The 22,196-nt window shown below is 45.7% G+C and overlaps 2 protein-coding genes across 17 annotated transcripts in view; one reads left to right on the top strand and one right to left on the bottom strand.

Annotated features, from left to right (window-relative positions):
- Positions 1-22,196, top strand: part of CCDC63 (coiled-coil domain containing 63) — a 150,945-nt gene that overhangs the window by 25,780 nt on the left and 102,969 nt on the right. For 10 of the 16 annotated variants that reach the window (XR_014068496.1, XM_081539935.1, XM_081539948.1 and 7 more), the window contains 3 exons: positions 1,186-1,260; positions 4,567-4,759; positions 8,975-9,178. Coding sequence is in view for 15 of the 16 variants with exons in the window: in XM_081539935.1 (XP_081396061.1) it covers positions 1,186-1,260; positions 4,567-4,759; positions 8,975-9,178 (472 nt within the window). In the remaining variant the exon portion in view is untranslated. Of the gene's footprint in view, positions 1-1,185; positions 1,261-4,566; positions 4,760-8,974; positions 9,179-11,404; positions 11,754-22,196 lie in introns of those variants that run through there. The other 6 variants (XM_081539937.1, XM_081539939.1, XM_081539940.1 and 3 more) reach the window with 2 other exon arrangements.
- On the bottom strand, positions 13,975-21,699 carry MYL2 (myosin light chain 2). Its single transcript, XM_081539950.1, has 7 exons — positions 21,647-21,699; positions 20,277-20,366; positions 17,940-18,015; positions 16,750-16,854; positions 16,100-16,178; positions 15,946-15,994; positions 13,975-14,299 (listed from the first exon to the last, which is right to left on the bottom strand). The coding sequence occupies exons 1-7, from the start codon at positions 21,647-21,649 to the stop codon at positions 14,201-14,203; spliced, it is 501 nt and encodes a 166-aa protein (XP_081396076.1). The 5' UTR covers positions 21,650-21,699; the 3' UTR covers positions 13,975-14,200.

Raw genomic sequence — 22,196 nt, 5'->3', positions numbered from 1 at the left:
ACAGATTTCTGGAAATGGTATTGCCTCATCAAAAAGTGCATGCTTTTTACATTTGAACACACTGTTCTAGCTCCAGAATTCTCAGATCTGGCCCCTGGGCCACCACCGTGGCAGCACCTCCTGGGAACTTGCGAGAAATGTGCATTCTAGGGCCCCACCTGGGCTTCCCAGGTAGCTCAGCTGGGAAAGAATCCACCTGCAAAGCAGGAGACCTTGGTTCGATTCCTGGGTCAGGAAGTTCACCTGAAGAAGGGATAGGCTACCCACTCCATATTCTTGGGCTTCCCTGGTGGCTCAGACAGTAAAGAATCCATCTGCATTGCGGGAGACCTGGGTTCAATCCCTGGGTTGGGAAGATCCACTGTAGGAGGGCATGACAACCCACTCCAGTATTCTTGCCTGGAGGATCCCCATGGACAGAGGAGCCTGGCGGGCTACAGTCCACAGGGTCGCAAAGAGTCGGATACGACTGAGCGACTAGGCATAGCAGAGCACAGGGCCTCACCCAGACATACTGAATCAGAAGCCCTGGTGTGGAGCCCAGATATCTGTGTTTTCACAACCCCCCAAGTGATACTGATTCATGGTAGAGTTATAGAACCCTTGCTCTGGAGCTTCTGTCCGTTACCATAGGCACCAGCCACATGAGAGATTTTAGTTTAAATCAATTTAAATTAAATCTAAAAATGAGTTCCTCATTGGCCCTAGCTACACTGCAAGAGTTCTGTGCCTATGCATGGCTAATGGCTGCAGTACTGGACAGTGCAGATAGAACATTGCCACCGTTGCAGCAAATCCTATTGATTATAGGCAATTCTCCAGAAAGGATGAACCACCCACCCACTCATGCCCTCATCCTCCTTTTAATTTAAAAAGCATCAGAAAACTTCCATGGACCTAAGAGAGAGGTCCAGGGGTTCTAGGGTTTCTTGAAATGGATAATTTAAATCCTCACTAGGGAGGGGATATATGTACACTTATAGCTGATTCACATTGTGTACAGCAGAAACAAACACAACATTGTGAAGCAATTATCCTCCAATTAAAAATAAATTAAAATATATTCTAGATATTTTTAAAAAATGAAGTAAATCTTCATCAACTCTTCAAGGCACTGGCTTATTTTGAAGTGTGCTAGGAAGGGAGACACTGCTTTTCCTTATGGTCTGGTTCTCTCCTGAGCAGAATGAGATCATGCGCTTGCAATCCCAGCAGAAATCATCCCATGATGACAGCCACTCCATCCTGAGAGAGCTGGAGGTAAGACCAGCCTGGGGAGGGAGAGATGTGGGAATCTCTGTTGTCTGTCTTACTGGCCATTGCTATTTCAAAGGAGGGTTGGAAATACAACTTTTAGTTGGCACATTGCTACCCCGAATATGATAACCATTTTGTTATTAAGGTATAAGAGGAGAATGGATAGCAAGTGTCTGAGAAAGATATGAACCACAGAGTTTGATTGCAAAGCTCTGTTCTAATCCAGTAGTTCCTGTCCCAGGAAGTACGCTCATGGGTCATTCCCCTTCCTTTTTCTGTAGCTGATTTCTGTTCTTGGCATTGCAGGTGGTAGACAGGGATGGCCCTGCCATTCTCTAATGCACCACTGGAGGGCAGCAAAGCACCTCTCAGGCTCAGCAACCTGTCCCAGGATTCGGGACTGGGGAATGTATACTTGCAGGCAGGGCCCAAGTTCAAGGAGACCCCCCTGCCGTTGGACACATGCTTGGCATGCCACATCCTTGCCTCTGGGCCACCCAATGTCCACATGCTTCCTTGGGGTTGGGACTGGTGCTGCTCTGCATCTTGGGGGTTTGAAGGCCTAATGGGGGATACAGCTTGGGGAGGCTGACCAGACAACCCCAAGCATCGCCCCCAGCTCTGTCTGAAGTCTTCCAGCAACTCTTTGTTCCCTGGGCTTTCCTGAGCCTCTTTTCAAATGCAAATACTCTTAGCAAGAGAATTTGTCTTAATAGCAATGGGCTCACCTAGAACCCACTTTTCTTATCCCTGCTAAAGATCACGCCCGTCTCCTTTACTCTTGGAACCTTTCTACTTACCTTCCATTCGTTGTCCCCTCTGAGAGAAGTGGTGGAATTAGTCCTTTCACGGGAGGTTTAGCATAGAAATTAAGCAACCAGGTCCTGGGAACAAAGGCTTGGCTATGATTCCCAGAAGAGTTATTTCCTGACATTAGGACTTTGAGAAAGTTGGCTTAACCTCTCTGAACCTCAGTTTTCTCACCTATGAAATGGGAATAATAATTGTACTCACTTTGTAGGCCTGTGAAGATCAAATAAAATCCTCCATATACACTCTTGGCACACTGCAGGGCAAAGAGCTATAAACATAGCTATCATTATTGTTGTTTATCCTGTGAGTCAATAAAACCTCAAGTCACCATCATCTTGTTACTAAATAATTGCTTAAATAAAGAGCCCAAGGTCAGGTTCTTAGACAACTCAACACAGATGAGGTAAACACAAGTTCACTTTTCTTCTCTGACTTCAGTATTCCTCATCTGAAAACAGGGGCAATTGTGCGGATTAGTTAAGAAGATGTGTGTAAAGTGCTTGGAACATTTTAGGTGCTGGACATATGTTATCAGGTTTTCCAGGTGGCATAGTGGTTAAGAATCTGCCTGCCAAACGCAGGAGTCACAAGAGACGAGGATTTGATGCCTGGGTTGGGAAGATCCCCTGAAGGAGGAAATGGCAACCTACCTCAGTATTTTTGCCTGGAAAATTCCATAGACAGAGGAGCCTGGTGGGCTACAATATAGGGTGTCACAGAGAGTTGGACATGACTGAGCATGCACACACATACATGTGTTATCAACATCACATCAGGCTATTAAAAAATGTTTTCAACCATGTGATCTTTTACTGCACCTTTAGTATGAGAGGAGGGGCTCTGGCTGACATATGAGGAAATTCAGCCCTGGGAACTGAATATTCCAGTGGCTGGGACAGAGGAAGCTGCCTGGTGTGGTGGTTGAGAGACAGTTCAAATCACAGCTTCCCTCTCCCTTTCCTCAGAACCTTAGTTCCCTCACCTGGATATGGGAGTGTGGATAGGGCCCTCTGGGATCCTTATTTGGAATGGTCCATATGGAGCTGGTAGGGACAAGGCTGATCCTTCCAGGGCCCAGTTCACCTTTGCAAGCTGAAAACCAGGGAGAGGGGTGGGAAGCGATCAAAGCACTTATCCTAGAGCAGCGATTTTCAGTCTGGGCTACAAGTCAGAATCACCTTGGAGGCTTTAAAGTTCCCAATGCCCAGGCTGCACTCCAGACCAAGATGTCTGAATTTCTGAGGCTGGGGTCTGGGCAGCCAGTGTTTTAATGCTCCCAGGTGATACCAATGTGAAACTATAATTGTGATCCAGTGGACTCACAGAGGTTCTCAAACTTTACCAAGAGTCAGGACCATCTGGAGGTTCAGTAAACACAAATTGCCGAGCCTACACCTAGAGCCTCTGATTCAGTTGGTCTGGACTGGAGCCCAGGAACTTGCATTTCTGACAAGTTCCCTGATGGAGCTGATGCTGCTTGTCCTGGGACGCCACTTTGAGAACCACTGGTCTATCGTAATATGATTTAAACGGAATAGTGAAATCGGTGAGTTGGACTGCCACTAGCATTTAATGATAACAAGATGGAATAGAACAGAACAGAATGGAAAATATTCAAACACACAATAAGAATATTGATTTGTGAAACTTTAATTTCATTTGATTAGATAAATATATATAAATACACACATGTGTAAGATTTAAGGCAAAAGGAGAAGGCGGCAGAGGATGAGACAGTTGGATGGCATCACTGACTCAATGCACATGAACTTGAGCAAACTCTGGGAGACAGTGGAGGACAGGGAAGCCTGGTGTGCTGCAGTCCATGGGGTCACAAAGAGTTTGACACAACTTAGCGACTGAACAACAGTGTGTGAATGTATTGGACTGCAATGTAAAATATATTTCTTCCTGTGGGCCTCAATTTTTAAAAAATGAGTCAACAGCTTTTAAAAAATGCTGCAATCCAGTAGACATACAGACACCATACATATATGTAAGTGAAACAAATCTTACATTAAATAATATCTATCCTCACTACTTCCAGTGCATACTAGTATTTTCTCTTCCTTTCTTTTTTGATCTATTTTATTTCATTTTTTTGAAAATGTGGATTGATGCTCATTAAATTGATCTTGCAACCCCTTGTGTGAAAAGTGTTAGTTGCTCAGTTCAGTTCAGTCTCTCAGTCGTGTCTGACTCTTTGTGACCCCATGGACTGTAGCCAGCCAGGCTCTTCTGTCCATGGGGATTCTCCAGGTAAGAATACTGGAGTGGGTTGCCATTCCCTTCTCCAGAAGATCTTCCCAACCCAGGGATCGAACCTAGGTCTCCCACATTGCAGGTGGATTCTTTACTGTCTGAGCCACCAGGGAAGCCCCTTAGAGGTTTGCAAACCTGCAGTTTGGAGACCCTGGTTTCAGACTCTCACATGTGAGGGCTGAGCCCAGAGTGGCCACCTGACTGACCTGGATGGGAACTGGGGGTCTGCCATAGGAGAAACTAAAGAAGACCGCAGAGGAGGCAGACACGTACGAGAACAACTACAGGGAGATCAGCAAGACCTTGGATTATCTCAAGAACTCAGTGGAGAATCTATTTAAGAAGATAAATTGTGATGCCACTAAGATCCTGGTGCAGTTAGGGGAGACGGGGAAAATCACGGATACCAACCTACCGCAGTACTTTGGTGAGTCAAGCTGGGGCCCACTAGACTCTTAGCAACCATTTCCAGAGATTTCTATGACCAGGCATAAGGACTTGTTCTTTTGGAGGTAGTGAGCCTGGTGGTGAAGCCTGTGGGCACTAAAACCAACCTGCTTGAGTTCAAATCGTGGTTCTACTCTTACTAGCTGTGTGACTTTCAGCAACTGTTTTTTTTTTTTAAACATGGATTTTTGAGTCTGTGTGTGTGTTTCATATTTATTTATTGGCTGCATCAGGTCTTAGTTATGGCAATTGGGATTTTTGTTAGAGTGTTTAGTTGCCCTGTGGCATGTGGGATCCTAGTTCCCCGAACAGGCATCAAACCTGCATCCCCTGCATTGGAAAGCAGATGCGTAACTACTGGACCGTCAGGGAATTTTCTGGGCAATCTTCTGAACCTCTCTGTGCCTCAGTTTTTTCATCTAAAAAATGTTGGGACGGTTAAATAAATAAGTAGTTCTTAGAGAAATAGTACATGATCATGTGAATAGATACAGAAGGAAGTATTTGACAAAATTCAATATCCACTCATAATAAAAAAATCTCTCAACAAACTTGAACTAGAAGGAAACTTCCTTACCTGATAAAAGGCATCTCTGGAAACACCTGCAGCTAATCTCATAGTTAATGGTGAAAAAAACCCTGAATGTTTTTCTTCTAAGATCAGGAACAAGGCAAGGATGTCTGCTCTCACAACTCCTATTCAATATGTTGGTGGTCCTCGATAATGCAGTAAGGCAGTAAAAGGAAATGAAAAGCATTCAGATTGGGAAGAAAGAAAGAAAATGCTCAGAGCAGTGCCTGGCATGTAGCAAATGCCTATTAACTGTAATACACGTTTCTAGGCCTTGAGCTCAGGAGAGAGAGGGAGATGCACCCACAGAGATCATGCCAGTTTTGAATGAATGACTTCCACTGCTCTTAGAATAAAATCGAAGGTTCTTAATACCATCTATGTTTGGGAGGTTCCCAAAACACCTCCCTCCCGTCAGTTTCAGGGATTCATTAGGAGGGCGACTGGATTCAGCATATATTCTCATGGCTATGATTTATTACAGCCACAAGGTACAAAGCAAAATCAGTAAAGGAAAAAGGAGCTTGGGGGAAAACATGGAGGAAATCAAGAGCAAGCTTCCAAGGGTCGTCTCCCAGTGGGGTCTCACAGGATGTGCTTAATCCCCCAGCCATGAGTTGTGACAACACAAGTGAAATGGTGTCAACCAAGGAAGCTCATTGGATACTGATCGCTTAGGGTTAGGATGGGGGCTGATCATACAGGCACCTCCAGCCTGGCACATACCCCAGTTCCAGACCCCAGAAAGAACAGCAAGTATTTATAGCATAAGCTACATTTTTAAATACACAGATTAAGCATGCTGGCATCACTGACCCAGGGGACATGAGTTTGAGCAGACTCTGGGAGATAGTGAAGGACAGAGAAGCCTGGTGTGATTCAGTCCATGGGGTCGCAAAGAGTCCCACACGACTGAGTGACTGAACAACAACAAAGGCATGATGAGCCTCTCTTAACAGTTAATGGTGGTAGGGACCTTCCTGAAATCCAAGTTCCCTGAGTCTGTCCAAGGACCAAACTGCTAAGCAACCTTTTTGAAGGAGAGCAGTCAGACTTTGCTGTGTTAACTCTTTCTTACCCACAGCCTATCAACTTCTTTATAGCCTGGTCCCTGCTTACATTTTTTAAAAATTTATTTACTTATTATTTATTTTTGGTTGCACTGGGTCTTCATTGCTGTGTGCAGGCTTCCTCCTGTGGTGGGCAGGGAGCTACTGTTAGTTGCAGTGCACAGGCTTCTCGTTGCAATGGCTTCTCTTGTTGTGGGGCACAGGTTCCAGGGTGTTCAGACCCAGTAGTTGTGGTACACAGGCTGAGTTGCCCCGGGCACATGGGATCTTCCTGGACTAGAGATCGAACTGGTGTCCGCTGCATTGGCAGGTGGGTTCTTAACCAGTGGACCACCAGAGAAGTCCCCTTGCTTACACTTTTCATCATCTCTTGTCCTGCTCTTCCTCTTTGCTCACCTCCTGTGGCCACACTGTTCTCCTCTCTGTATTTCCAAATCTCTCCCCCAACTAATTCTACCTCAAGGCCTTTGCATGGGCTGTTCCTAGGATACTCATCCCATACCCAGTTCCTCATTCTCAGATTTCAGTTTAAATGTCCTCTCTACAGCAAGGCCCTCCTCTGCTGCTCCATCTGAGGCTGGTCCTGCTGTACCCACTATTATTCACTCTCATCAGTTCAGTTCAGTCACTCAGTTGTGTCTAACTCTTTGTGACCCCACGGACTGCAGCATGCCAGGCTTCCCTGTCCATCGCCAACTCCCGGAGTTTACTCAAACTCATGTCTGTTGAGTCAGTGATGCCATCCAACCATCTCATCCTCTGTTGTCCCCTTCTCCTCCTGCCTTCAATCTTTCCCAGCATCAGGGTCTTTTCAAATGAGTCACCTCTTCCCATCAGGTGGCCAAAGTATTGGAGTTTCAGCTTCAGCATCAGTCCTTCCAATGAATATTCAGGACTGATTTCCTTTAGGATGGACTGGTTAGATCTCCTTGCTGTCCAAGGGACTCTCAAGAGTCTTCTCCAACACCACAGTTCAAAAGCATCAATTCTTTGGCGCTCAGCTTTCTTTATAGTCCGACTCTCACATCCATACATAACTATTGGAAAAACCATAGCCTTGACTAGACGGACATTTGTTGGCAAAGTAATGTCTCTGGCTTTTAATGTGCTGTCTAGGTTGGTCATAGCTTTTTTTCCAAGGAGCAAGTGTCTTAATTTGGTGGTTGCAGTCACGATCTGCAGTGATTTTGGAGCCCCTCAAAATAAAGTCACTGTTTCCACTGTTTCCCCATCTATTTGCCATGAAGTGCTGGACCAGATGCCATGATCTTAGTTTTCTGTATGTTGAGTTTTAAGCCAACTTTTTCACTCTCCTCTTTCACTTTCATCAAGAGGCTCTTTATTTCTTCACTTTCTGCTATAAGGGTGGTGTCATCTGCATATCTGAGGTTATTGATATTTCTCCTGGCATTTTTGATTCCAGCTTGTGCTTCATCCAGCCCAGCGTTTCTCCTGATGTACTCTGCATGTAAGTTAAATAAGCAGGGTGACAATATACAGCCTTGACGTACTGCTTTCCCTATTTGGAACCAGTCTGTTGTTCCATGTCCAATTCTAACTGTTGCTTCCTGACCTGTATACAGATTTCTCAAGAGGCAGGTCAGGTGGTCTGGTACTCACTCTCATAGCAATTCTATTATTTAATCCTTGCCTAGTTTGCCTCTATATACAGGTAATTTTCATTGTCTGAATTGAGGAGGTTCTTGAGAACCAATAGCAAGTTCCAGGTGTGAATCTTTTTGGTCCCTGATTTTCAGAGAGAAGAGAAATAGTATGCGTTATATGAAAATTTTTTAAAAAGATACTTAAATCCAATGGTTACTGAATTCAGATAAAGCATCTGGATAATGAGGAGTATGTGTATTTTTTTGCTGAACTTGCCTTTCTCTCCATCTTCCCATTCACACTGAAGCTTATGAGCTTCATCAGGACAAGGTTTGCATCTCTGTTATTGTTTATGGTCATTGTTTTCCCTCCATGCATCGTGGCATCTCAGGCACCGTGCCTGGTCTGATAAGCATCCAATAATCATTTGTGGAATGAATGAATAAATGAATGAATGAATTATTCTGGTGACTCCATGGGGCTGTGAAATGCAGTGGGAAGGACAGCTCCCTCAAACTCAGAGCATTGAGGAAAAGATCAGTAGTTTAAGGCAGAGTTTTCCCACAGCTCCCAATTTTTAGTGTTAAAAAATATTCCTCAACCTTCTTTTTATTATTGTCCCCTATGGAGCCTTTTCAGACATACTTTTCCTAACTGCTCTTCCTTATGGAATTTTCATACAGTTGATATACCATATAACTGTTCATGTTTTGTATGTATATCCATGCCTTATACATCAAAGAGTCAGATTGGTTTTGCCTCTCAAGAACCAAATTGTGCTCTCTAGGGAATGAGTGATGTAACCCAAGAGAAAGCCCTTGTCCTTATAGGCATTCATGACCTGCCCCCTTCCTGTTACTGCCCTTCCTCTCCAGCAGGGGGCGCTACCTCTAGTTCCCCTAGGACCCAGGTCTCTTTGGCAAACTTCTTGGTTATGCTTTTTTTCCAGCCATCATTGAGAAGAAGACCAATGATCTGCTGGTGTTAGAATCCTACAAGCGGCTTATGGAAATGGAAGTGGCAGAGGCGGAGGTCCAGCCATCCTTCCTCAACCCCTTCTGGGGCGGCTCCACCCTCCTCAAGTCTGCAGAACCCATCAAGGTCATACCCCCAGTGTTTGGGGCTGACCCCTTTAGCGACAAGTTGGATGAAGGTGAGTTCTTGTCTTACCTGGAGTTTTCTTTCTACAGCGCGATGACAAAGCCACAGATTCTGAAGTTTAGTTATCTCAGATACTTTAAAAAATTACAACTACTCTGTGACCATTTCATGAACCTTAAATATAGCCAAAATTTCCAAGTTGGCAAGTTATGAGCAGATGAGGTTCCCTGATCCTGTCTCCTTCCCTCACCGTATGCTCTTGAGTCTCGCTCCACCTGTGACCTCCTTTTCCCAACCCCATCTGTGTCCCCCACCCCATGATTGAAGCAGCTGAGACTTGGTTCACACCAGAGATTAACCGTGGCCCTGTGTGTGCAGGCACATTGATCTTCTTTGCTTTTGGAGGCAGAAGCTGGTGGTACTGTGGTTTGCAGGGGTTGGGGGAATTAGCCCTTCTCTCTGAAGGTGGAGGTAAAATCTGGCCCCACGTGGTGTTTGGTGGGCAGTTTGGCAACATGTTTGGGAAGGTTGAGAAGTGGTTATGTTACTGAGCCAGGCTACATTTTTGCGATGTGCAGCAAGCCAGGCCGAGATGCGGAGGGTCAGCAGAGAGAGGGTGATTCATTCGCAAGTCCGCAAAGCCGAGGAGAGGAGATGGGGAGACAAATCTCCAAAATCTGCCTCCCAGAAAGCAAGGGGCTCTGGTGTTTATGGGATAAAGAATAAAGAAGCCGGGTGATCCGAGGCATGGAGCATGTGGGGAAAGGTGATTGGAAAATGGTGCCCTAATCCTGGTTCTGTATAGGTGTAACTAAGTGGGGGCCTCTGTGTATTCAAGATGTCATCCAGTGACACTCATGTGTGCTCAGTGGAAGGATTGTGGTTCTATCCAGGGTTAATCTGCTCAGCTGGAACTAGACACAGCTGAACCCAAGCTCCTAGAAAACAACTCAGGCAGACACATTGTTTAGGCTACATGTTGCCTGGAGGACAGGCGAGACTTTTGTACCAATAATAAAATGACCTTGATTAGTGAAGGCAGGTTACAGATGAAATGGGTTTACCTAATGATTACTCTGGATTTCAGATACATGCGTTGAGTCTGTAATCTTGCTTGTGGGGATTGGTCCTTCAGGGAAAAACTTACTCAAGGGTCGAAGGTGCAAGTAGGAGGGCAGCCGAACTGGAAATGACTAAAATGCTCACTCATTAGAGATTGGTTAAACAAGTTAGAGTTCACTCATGCATGTGATGGAATACTTTGCAGCCACTAAAAAGAATGTTGTGGGCTGACATGAACTGACATATGTATATATGGCATCTAGTGGCCAGGGATGCTGTGTAAAATCTACAGTGCACGAGACAGCCTTTCACAACCTGGTACATAAGAGAGAAAGAGAGGGAGAGAGAAAAGGAAGGAGGAAGAGGAAGAAGGGGAGGAAAGTATCTTGATTATACATATAAAAATGAAGAGGATGTATATGCTGACTTACAGTGGGTATTTCTGGGTGGTGGGTTGCAGAAAACTTTGTATTTCTGAGTTAATTCTGTCATTGCTTAGAATTTTCTTTTACAGTGACCTTGTGTGATTTGAGTAACCAGAGGGGAAACATCGGTTTTTAAAAAAGTTTCCCTTCTTCTGTGAGCAGCATTTCAAGTGCACAGGTGTGCCAAGAATGGAAGGAGGGAACTGCCAATATGTGTGCATGCAGAGATGCACAGGTGTACACACACATCTGTTTGATTTATTCAAGGCAACTGAAACTTAGCAGGAGTGAAAACCAGGGCTGGTGTCAGCCACCTTAGCACAGCTTCCCTTGACCCTTTTAGTTCTTAAACGAGGAGGGTGGCAGAGAACAACCATTGATAACACTGTCCTCACAAGGTCAGGAATATACAGATGATATCTTCATTTCTGTTCAAGGGAATATTGATAAACATTGGGTTCTCTTAGCCCACTAGCCTCTATGGCTTGTATGTGTAAATTAGAAGAGGAAAGCCCCTCTAGGCAGATTAATTAGGAAAAGCCACCCTTGCTGGATAGACGTGGCTTGGCAATCAAGTATGTGTGTGTGTGTAGGGGGGTGGGTTTCAGTCCTGCAGAAACAGGTGTCTTTGTGCAGTCTACATCCTGAGCAACTGCACATGGTGGCCCTATCTCCTTGATATTAAATCCAACTCACCTTCACATTCTCTTCTGGGAGGAAAAAGACAGTTATTGTCTGGCCATCCCTGAGCGGCACATCTCTGCCTATCCTCTCTCTCCCTGAACTTGGAGAATGTTCACACTCCAACCCCCAGCGCTTTGGAGTGTCACCAAACCAGGCTTGGAGTTCCTTGAACAGGGCAAAGGGGCATTAGCTCCGGGAAGGAAGCGCACCCTCCTGCTGTGCTGGATTTGATTTTTGAACTCCTCACACGAATCCCGTCTTTGGCACAGTGGAGCAGCCCCTGGACCACAGCAGCCTTCGGCAAATGGTGCTCACCCACTACACTGCAAGACAGTCTCGAAACAGGGACAGCGTGCCTGAAAAAGGGGACGAGCTGAGGTCCAAGAAGAAGGTAACAGTCTGAGGCGGCTCTGGCCATTTGTACATAACCAGAGAGAGTAAATGTTTTGTTCTGAACCCCAGTGCCTCTTCACACTCATTACTAAGAGACTGGGGCACTGGCACTTCCCCAGGATGGGGCAGAGGAGCAAGAGGGTGGAGATCCAAAGCTGGCACAGGTGGCAAGAGTGGTGTGAGGTCACCGTGGCCCTTGAGAACACTTGAGATGATAACCCCACATCACGGCTCACCAGGTGAAGTGTAGGGGCCACATGGGAGCCAAAATACTGATCTCACGTCCTAGAACCACACAGCAGGCTCACAGGTGGGAACCGGGAGCCGTGGAGGCCCTGTGTCTGTATCTGTGTGTGGGCGGGGCGCATGGATGAGTGTGTCACTGTAGAGCTGTGTCCGGGATGTCTTGTCCTGAAACACAAACTCCATTTGAGTGCCATGAGCTGGGGCCTCTCCTGGGCCTGGCCTTGTCTCTGTAGGAGCCCCAGGTCACAGGTTCTGGATGTGAGGTGGGCATGGGTCATCGCACTGTGGATCATGAAGGGTCATCATGGTATGGCATGGGGGTCCTGAGTCCCTGCCTTCTCAGTTGGCTTTGAAAGGAACTCCATTTCCCATCAGGTGATGTCATTGGAGCAGACCCTGAGCTTCTCCTCTGGGGGTCTCTATTATTGTTCTTGAACCTTAAAGACTCACTCCAGTTCTGACTTCTCCAACCACCCAGACCCTCTCATTCCCTCTAGGTGACCCCAGCTGTCACTTTGATCCCAGCTTCAGCTCTTTGTTCCCAGTACATCTTTCGCTTTGGATAGGTCCCAGGTTCTTGGGGTTCCCTTGAAAACTTAGACTACCTGACGTCTACTCCCCCTTCCTCCTAAAATACATCTGGACTTTCCTTTGGGAATGGCCCCTCCCACCCTCAGGCCATGTAAGGTTTGGAAGGGACTGATTTCAACCCCCGTGCGAGGGTTAATCATGTGAGCAAGTCTGCTAGTCAGAGCATTGCAACTGTTTCAGGGTTGGTTCAGGTATCGCATAGGCCCTGTTTAGGGATTTGTGTGGAGCTGGGAGAGAGAGAGAGAAGTGTCCTCTTTCCACTAGGATTGCTGAAGGGATAGACAAGAACCAGGAACTGTTGGTGACCATTCTGCCATCACTGAGAGCAGAGCAACATGCAAGAAAGCAGAGCAGTAGAGGGACCCCTCCCCTTCTGTTGGTGCTGTTTGAGCTCCTGGATGCAATTATGCCTGAGGCGCTTGGACTTCTCAGTTATGTGAACCTATTTGTTTCCTAAGTTGAGATTCGTGCGCCAAAACAGACCTCAGTGTTTCAGAATGACGTTGGTCACTCAAAATCAAGAGTCATCGCATACCTAAGCCTAGTTCCTGGAACCCAGGCAGGTTAGAAATCAGGATCTATGTGTGTCTGCATCTCTCCCCCAATTTGCCAGGAGAGAAATACAGAAAACTTCTACTTTACTTCTGAAATTAGAAATTAACCTCTTACAATTAATGGATGTGATTTTTTTTTTTGGCCAAATGAGCCATATTTTTTAGTGTGCATGTGAATCCTCTTCTTCTTAACTTATGCTAAGCACACAGATGGGAGAAACATTCCAGTGTTGTCTAAAGGAAAGGACACCAGGGAAGCTAGGCCCTGTCAGTGCCTGAACTCTGGAAGAAAGACTGTGGTCCTCTAGTTGCTGCTGCTGCTAAGTCGCTTCAGTCGTGTCCGACTCTGTGCAACCCCACAGATGGCAGCCCACCAGGCTCCCCTGTCCCTGGGGTTCTCCAGGCAAGAACACTGGAGTGGGTTGCCATTTCCTTCTCCAATGCATGAAAGTGAAAAGTGAAAGTGAAGTCGCTCAGTCATGTCCGACTCTTAGCAACCCCATGGACCACAGCCTACCAGGCTCCTCTGTCCATGGGATTTTCCAGGCAAGAGTACTGGAGTGGGTTGCCATTGCCTTCTCCGAACATCCAGTAAAGTGTAGACCTTGATAGAAGTAGTCCTGAGTAGCTGTGAAGGTCTTTTTTTTTTCAGCCATGCTGCTTGGCATTGCAGGATCCTTAGTACCCCAACCAGGGATCAAACCTGTGCTCCCAGCTGTGAAATACAGAGTCTCAACCACTGGACCACCAGCAGAGTCCCAAGTCCCTGAAGATCTGTTTTAAGAGTCACTAAGATTCAATAATAATGACAGCAGGGCCATCCCTAACTCATATATTGCCTTCATGGGAACTAGCAAAGGGTCTTCCTTACTCAAGGACACACCATGAACAAATACACAACCTTCTTTTTATTCAAACACGGACCCTGGATGAATTTCCATCTGCCAGCTGTGTGGTCATGTGGTAGCTCTAAGGCACCCAGGCTGCAAAGAAGATGGAGGTGGATAAATAAGGCAGCCACATGACCAACTGGCCAGGGTCGGGAGTGGTGCGTTACTGGGCAAAATGAGAAGAGGACAAGGATGCCCCCATCTGCCCACCCAAAGGCAAGCCACTCCCTTAGTCCTTCTCTTCTCCATGGGTGATGATGTGCACCAGGTTCTTATAGTCCAAGTTGCCAGTCACATCAGGGGGGAAGGCGGCGAACATCTGGTCAATCTGCAACGAACCAGCAAGACATGCTGAGGATTTGGGGGGCAGGGCGGCCCACGTGGAGAGGCAGCTGGGGCCTGGAGGATATGGGGTGCCATGGGCATCTCCCTCCCTGCCTTCCTGCTTCCTTGCCCTTCCTAGCTCTTCCCCAGGTGCTGACCCCAAGGGCCATCCTGCAGGGATGTTCCTAGGTACCCAGCCTGCAATGGGGAAAGCAGGGATTGCAAACTCAATTGTGTGTGCAAAGGGGCAGGCAGGTTTTGTAGGGGAGCACGATGGGCCTGGTGGGGACTGTGGTTAAATGGAGACATAGTCCATCTACAGAGATTGTAACTCCTCAGGGCCAGCCAATGTGGCCATGTGGGCAAGGAGGTCAGACTCTTTGAGGAATTTGATTCTTTGAGGGAAATTAGAAATTTAATTTTTTTTAAATGTGTAATTTCTACATTAAATTTTTTTAGTTTGTTTAGTTGTTAAGTTGTGTCCGACTCTTTTGCAACCCTATGGAATGTAGTCCACCAGGCTCCTCTGTCTATGGGATTTCCCAGGCAAGAATATTGGAGTGGGTTACCATTTTCTTCTCCAGGGGATTTCCTAACTCAGGGATCAAACTCGAGTCTCCTGCATTGGCAGGAGGATTCTTTACCATTGAGCCACCAGGAAGTCCTTAAAGAATATTGGCTAATTATTATTTTTTTAATTTGGGGTTAATAATAGCTAACACATATTACCTTTTTCACATATCAGCACTTTATACATTTGAACTCATTTAATCGTCATGTGTACTATGAAGTAGATTCTATTATTGTCCCCACTTTACAGATGAGGAAATTGAGGCACAGTGAGGTTAAGGAGCTTGTCCGAAGTCACAAAGATGGTGGGAGTTGAAAGGCAGGCTCTTTCAATTGCTTGAATTTTAAGGAGGAAATTCAAATAAAATTTTTAGTAAAATGTGAAACTTCACGGAATCAGGCCTGAGAGGCTGCAAGGGATTATTTTAAATAGATTCATTAAGATTAATTAGCAATGTTGACAAGACAGTTGCTTGTTCATACAGGGCCTTTGATGAATGATTGATAGCAATAGTGCCCCTTCTTCCAGGCACATTACTGCCACCTGCCAGAAAAAAGTCTTATGTTCTGATTTTTAGAAAATTGTAGCAAGACACTTTACTGCCATCTGCTGGAAAAAACTTGCAACAAATAGATACTATGCAGTGTATATTATTAAGGGCATCCAGGAGGATTGTGCAACGTACAACCTATACAACAATACATGGTCACCCTGCATGACACCTTCAATCCATCAGGAAATTGATGCTGTTACCAGGTCTCAATATGTTACAAGGAAGGCAGAACCTGGAGTCAGAGGTTTGGATCTAGGACCCGGCATTTCCCATTAGTGTTGTCCTTTTAGGCTAGTAACTGCCTCCCTGAGCCTCAGTTTCACCATCTGTAAAATGACCATAGTGCTAGTCACTATCTCACAGGGCGATTGAGAGGATGAAATGAGATAAGGGCTCGGTAAACGAGAGCAGATTCTCTCTCAGTGTGGGGTCAGGGGTATTTTATGTAAGAGAGTCTGGAGACAGAGTCCCTGGAAAGGTGAGGCCAGTAACTGGGATACAGAGGGTATCTGAAGGGGCCTGTTACCTCGTCTTTGGAAAACCTCTCCGCCTGCGTGGTCAGCATCTCCTTGATACTGCAGAGAGAGAAAAGCAGATATTGCCCCCAGCTTTGTGGGGAGGGCTGTGGGGAGAAGCAAGGAACCCCCATGTCCCCCTCCCACCACTCACATCCCACTCACTAATCAGCCTTGAGCACTCCTTTGCCTTCAGGGTCAAACACTTTGAACGCATTGAGAATGGTCTCCTCGGGGTCTGCTCCTGAAACAGAAAATGGGGTTGATGTGCCATGAGTGGCTGAGAATCTTGGGTAAGGAAGAAAGGCGTCACCACTTCTGAGCACTGAGCCTTGGTGTTTTGAAAGCGTGGGCTGAGAATCCAGTTATTTCTGGAGCAAACCCAAGGTCAGGCATGGATCTAGACTTAGAAAGACTGGGATTTGAATCCTGACTCCAGCGTTTGTTAGCCATGTAGCTTCAGGCAAGTGACTTTCCGTCTCTGAGTCTCAATTCCCCTTCTGTAGACTAGGATAAGAAGAGAACCTATGTCCTAGACTAAGGTGATGCATATAATGCATTTAAAGTGCTTCATATGAGGTCTGGATTAGGGTAAGCTTTGGAGCCTATTAACTGCTCTTTTTATTCTCTCCCTCTCCTACGTTACCTTGCCTTCATCTGCCAACTCCTGTATGTTCTCCTAGTGCTTTTAATTGATGCCCAAAGATGAAGACACATAAAGACAGGCAAACATAGCTGCACAAACCAACACACACACACATACACAGATATATACATATACAGACACAGATGAACAGAAATACACATGAACTTACCCTTAAGTTTCTCCCCGAACATCTGTAGGAACACAGTAAAGTTAATTGGACCTGGAGCCTCCTTGAGCATTTCATCAATTTCCTCATTTTTCACGTTCACACGCCCTAGGGCAGGAGACAGACACTCAGCGATTCTGAGCTGGGACAGAAACAGCTGTCAGGACACTGGCATCTGCCCTTGTAATCCTGCTTCAAGGAATCTTGTCTAGGAATAATCAGAGACAGAGTGGACGGGGCCAGAAATTCACGTGAGATGTTCTCAAAAGTGTTATTTATAATAACCAGACAAATGGAAACAACCCAAAGAGGGTTTAGTTATTTTTAAAACTGTGCTTTCAGGACCTGGAACATTTTATACAGATGTTTTAATGTTTTACTCAAATAAGAAATCCTCATATTATAAAATTAGCCCTTCTTACGTGGAAGTGGGAGAGACAGATCAGAATTTGAGGGAACTTTTTCAAATGATAGCTGCTCTAACCCACACAGCCTTGGAGATTCTGATATGCCTGTCCTAGCCACTGTCACAAGCCCATATAGTACGTTTGTATAGATTAGAAAAAGCCACCCCTTCTTAAGATAACTTATGTTTTAAATGTAATAATCTACAGTGGCTACAAATACGAATAGTACTCTGTATAATTGCTCAGTACAAAACCTGCCCTGAGTTCATGGACCTGAGTTCTGGAGGTAGGAATGGAGGAGAAGGTGACAGATTGGACACTTATATTTTGAAACAGTTCCATGTACTCATGATCACCCTACTGAGATGTTAAATTTTGAAAGCCGAATCCAAAATTAGAATGAGCCTAACTATTAAGCATGCATACACACGAGATGCCTAGGAAAAAATTAAGAGGCTCAGATGTTAACAGTGGAATATGCCCTAGTGTTCAACATTGTCTTCTCCTTTATACTTTGCTGAATTTTCCAAGTTTTCTATTGTAAACTGCCATTGTATTCAAAACCACATAAAAATGATCTTAAGAGAAAAAGATATGTTAAGACACTTTAAGACTAAATGCTTCTTTCCTATCCTCTGAAATTTGCCTTAAAGACCAATCTTGGTTGAGCCATTTCAAAATGACAAGCTCTTGACCTTTTTGATAGCCCCTCCTCCTGCCCCTCATGGGAGTGGGATAAGGAGACCTTCCCAGCTGGTGTTGGGTGGTGGTGCAGGGGCGACATACCAAGAGCGGCAAAGGTGTCCCTCAGGTCATTCTTGTCGATGAAGCCATCCCTGTTTTGATCCATGATGGTGAAGGCCTGCGAAAGGGGGGCGACTGTCTGCTCAGCCCGGGAGAAGTTGTGGGGAGGAGCCCCAGAGATTGTGCCAAGGGCTGGGGGAAGTGGGATTCTGGGGTTTTCAAGGAGCATCGAGGGATATTAGGTGTTAGATCTGGAGTTATTACAGGACCCAGCAATCTCACTCCTCTGTGTATTCCCAAGAGAAATGAGAACACGTATCCATACAAACACCTGTGTGTGAACATCCACATCAGCACTATTCACAATAGCTCCAAACTGATAAATGGATAAACAAATGTGGTCTCTTCCCACAATGGAATGTCATTCAACGATAAAAAGGAAATTCTGACACATGCTACAACATGGATGAGCCCTGAAACATGATACTAAGTGAAAGAAGCCAGACACAAAAGGCCACATAGCATATGATTCCATTTCTATGAAGCATTCTGAACAGGCAAATCCTTAGAGACAGAAAATAGATTAGTGGTTGTCAGGGGTTGGGGGGAGGGGGGACTGGGGAGTGACTGCTAATGGGTATGAGGTTTCTATTGGGGGCGATGAATATGTTCTAAAATTAGATAAGTGATGATGGTTGCAAAATGCTGTGACTGTATTAAATAACCACTGAATTGTACACTTACTTTAAAAGGCTGAATACATAGTATGTGAATTATAACTTTATCGAGCTGTTGTTGAAAAAAAAAGAGTTAAAAACTGGAGTCTGCTCACCAACTTGCAAAACCCACATTATCTGTAAAATGAAGCCAGTGATCTTTTCCAGCTGGCTCTGAGGGAGCCTCCAAGAGCTTTGTGAATGCCCAGGTATTTTACCAATGACGTATCATATCTGTGTTTCTTGAGTTCTTTTAACAACTGGTTCCTGAAAGTATTTGCACCCCCAGGTCATGGCCCCAGCAGCTGATCTCATTCCAGAAGTTGGGACAGAGGGAGGGAAAAGGGAGGATGTAGTCTTCTCCAGGGAAGAGAACTATTTCAGGTTCAGATGTGACATTTCATCCCAGGAATTCCTCTCTCCCTGGCAGCCTGTGGGGCGTGATGTTCCTGTGAACTGAATGCTGGTGGGGACAGAAGGGGCAAGTCTTCATGTCCCATTGGAAGCCCCCAGGGGTTTCTCCTTTCATATAAAATACTGTGGCCTCTCCGGCATAGCTTTAGTGTGTTTTCCTCTGAAGGGCCAGGTGAGAGAGTGGATAACTCAGTGTGAGCCATCAGGATGGCTAGAAAATTAATTCAGTGTATCCTGAGCCTGCAGCAATGGTTTAATTTTACGTAATTGGTACTTAGGTTTGCTTATGAAGGCACATCCCCATAGACTGGGATAGGGTTTCAGACCCAGCTAGCAGTCAACAATTAAGAAGGTAAAAATTAAAATCTCTGATGCTCTCAGACATCTCACCAACTGGCAGAAATCATGTTTGAGATGTTAACACCCAGTGTTGATGGAGATGTGGCAGGAAAGGCACCTTCTCCTCTTGGGGCTGATGGGAGTCAGAATGAGCACAGGATTTCTGGAGGGCAGCTTGGACCAGTGGTTGTACTTGGTTTTAGTTCCTTTTGTAAAAAAAAGTGTTCCTTCGATCCAACTGTTCCGCTTTTAGGAATTTACCCCAAGGAAATAACCAAAGATACAAGCAAAGGGTGTTAATTATAATAGTAAAACATTCTAAACATAACATCTAACCATAGGAGGCGATTTAAATAAATGATGGAAAATGTTGGTGCTGAATTGCTCAAGGAAAAATAACAGGTACAGATTAGTGTGCATAGAACATGGTCACTTTGTTTAACAAATATGTGCATACATAACAAAAACCACTGGCAGGACATATACCAAAATCTTAACTGATCATCTTTGGGTCATAGAATTATAAGTCAGGTCATTTTTATTCTTCATGCATTTCTGAAATGCATTCCTACATTTTCAACAAGACATAGGCTTTGTTTTGATGACCAGCAAAAGTTAATTTCTTTAAGTCATTCACACACATGTTCAGATCAAATTTGTGGTGTTTTGGGGAGGATAAAGACAAGCTAGGACTTCCTTGCTGGTCCAAGGGTTAAGACTCTGCACTTCCACTGCAAGGGGTGTGAGTTCGATTCCTGGTTGGGGAACTAAGATCCCACACATGGCATGGGACGGCCAACAACAACAGAATGAAAACAAAGACAACATAACTGAGGGGTCCTTGCAGGGAATATGGAATGAGGGAAAGGCTCTTTCTAGCATGTGGGAATCTCCACCCAGCTGCACCCACCTCCTTAAATTCCTGGATCTGGGTCTGTTCAAACATGGAGAACACATTGGAATTGGCTCCCTCTGCTCTCTTCTTGGCTTTCTTAGGTGACTAGAGGGTAAAAAAACATCAGTTAAAAGAGTCAGAGGCTGGGAATTAGAAAACTGGGTCAGGTTCCATCTCTGGGTAAGCCTCAGCCGCTCATCTGTGAAATGGGGGTATGGTGCCAACACTCATCTCAAAAGGGCGGTGCTGGAAAGATAAAAGGACATGGAATAAGACTTCTCAAAATCAGCCTGGTTCTGGCAGATCGTAATAGACTGTGGGTCATGCAGCAAGCAGCTCCTTTGCAAACTAGGGGAGGTAGAGGTGTGTCTCCAGGGATGGAGGCCAGGCTTTCGGATCAGCCCCAGCAGGACCCAGCTGCTTTTGTTCTCATGCATTTCACAAAAAGTTCAGTAATGCACAGAAGGAGAATTGATTGGAGGCGAAAAAAAAGTCAGGCTCATAAAACCATGAAGAATGCGAGATGAAATGACACATTTTCAGGGTGTTAAAACCCAACTGCTCTGTCCCCCTCGATTTTCTCCTGATCCAAATGGCAGCAACATCTCCTCTCTAAATGTTCTGTCCTTGCACCATGCAAACAGAGCAGAGGGGAGTGAGTTAACATTTCCCCACCTGCTTCTGACTTGAGTTACAGCAAACGCTTGAACACTGCATATGTTATTGCATTTAGTCCTCATAACTGCTCTGTCAAGTGGATGCTATTATTACCATCGCCATTTTCCCGGGGAGGCAACCAAGGCTCAGAGAGGTTGGCTCGTTTACCCAAGGTCACACAGTCACAAAAAGGCAGAGCCAGTGTCGAACTCGGTCAGGCTGACTCCAGAGTCTGTGCCCCTAACCACAGCCTTACTCTGATCCTGATTTTGGGGGCTTCCTGCTTCCGGAGAGGGACACCTAACTGAACAACAGAGGGAGAGAGGTTTTAAATTTGCAAGTTCAAAAGGTGAAAACAAAAAGATTCTTTTCCCCAGCTGCCTGAACAAGAGAAAAGAATTACAATTTGATCCTTAAAAGCGTTCAATCCCATTTTGCAAGCCCTGGGAGTTATTGATTCCTCAAGAGGTCAGTAGACAAGCCATAAAAAAGCCAACTCTCTTATTTTGTTTTTGCGAGTCCCCGGGAGCTGCTGTTATTTGTGGCTTATCGGGGGCATTGATTGGGGTTCCTCTGTGTGCATGCAGCAAGCAGTGCTTTTTCCTCCAGGATCTAGGGCCCCAGAGAGCTGCCGTGCTCCCCCTCCCGTCTGGTCCTTTGCTTGTAGGTGGTGTCCCCTCCTTGCCACCCAGCATCACTTACCTCCTCCAGGAGCCCTGAGTACTCACCATGGTGGAAAGGACACAGCACTGCTCCCCCAGTAGAATCCCACAGTCTGCCCAGCTCTCTTCAGCCTGGGAACAATAAATACTTCCTCCCCAAGTTTAAAAATAACCCCATGACCACTTTTGGCAGTGGTAGGTGAGGCAGACACCACCTAAGGCCCCCCCACCCCATGCCGTTCTTCTGAAGTAAGGGCAGCTCAGTTGCCACCCGGTGACACGTGGGACCCAGAAAGACATTCAAGGTTAAAGAGGCAGGCGGCTGGTGCACGGGGAGAGATGCTGCTCACTCGCTGCAGTGCTTGGGCGGTCGGCACTTGTGCTTGTCAATTTTGAAGAGGAAAAGAGCGGGGAGAGCAGACTCAAAAATTCTCTTACATTATCAGTCACGGGTCCCACCTCAGGGCCTTAGCACCTGTGGTTTCCTCTGCCTGGAATGCTTTTCCGTCTGACATCTGTGAACCTCCTTCCATCACCTCCTTCAGGTCTTTGCTCACCTTCTCAATGAGACCTCCTCAGCACTCTATTTTAAAAATAACCCTTTAGGGACTTCCCT

Source organism: Giraffa tippelskirchi, chromosome 11 (assembly GCF_054371585.1).
Source record: "Giraffa tippelskirchi isolate mGirTip1 chromosome 11, T2T-mGirTip1v1.2.pri, whole genome shotgun sequence".
Taxonomy (NCBI): domain Eukaryota; kingdom Metazoa; phylum Chordata; class Mammalia; order Artiodactyla; family Giraffidae; genus Giraffa; species Giraffa tippelskirchi.
This window is presented reverse-complemented; position numbering and strand designations above follow the sequence as displayed.

What these genes read in the sequence shown, in the direction of transcription:
- MYL2 (XM_081539950.1), bottom strand. An exon ending in GGACACCTTTGCCGCTCTTG is followed by an intron (nt 16,855 to 17,939) that starts GTATGTCGCCCC and finishes CTCCTGCCCTAG; the next exon opens with GGCGTGTGAACGTGAAAAAT. An exon ending in GTTCGGGGAGAAACTTAAGG is followed by an intron (nt 16,179 to 16,749) that starts GTAAGTTCATGT and finishes TTTCTGTTTCAG; the next exon opens with GAGCAGACCCCGAGGAGACC.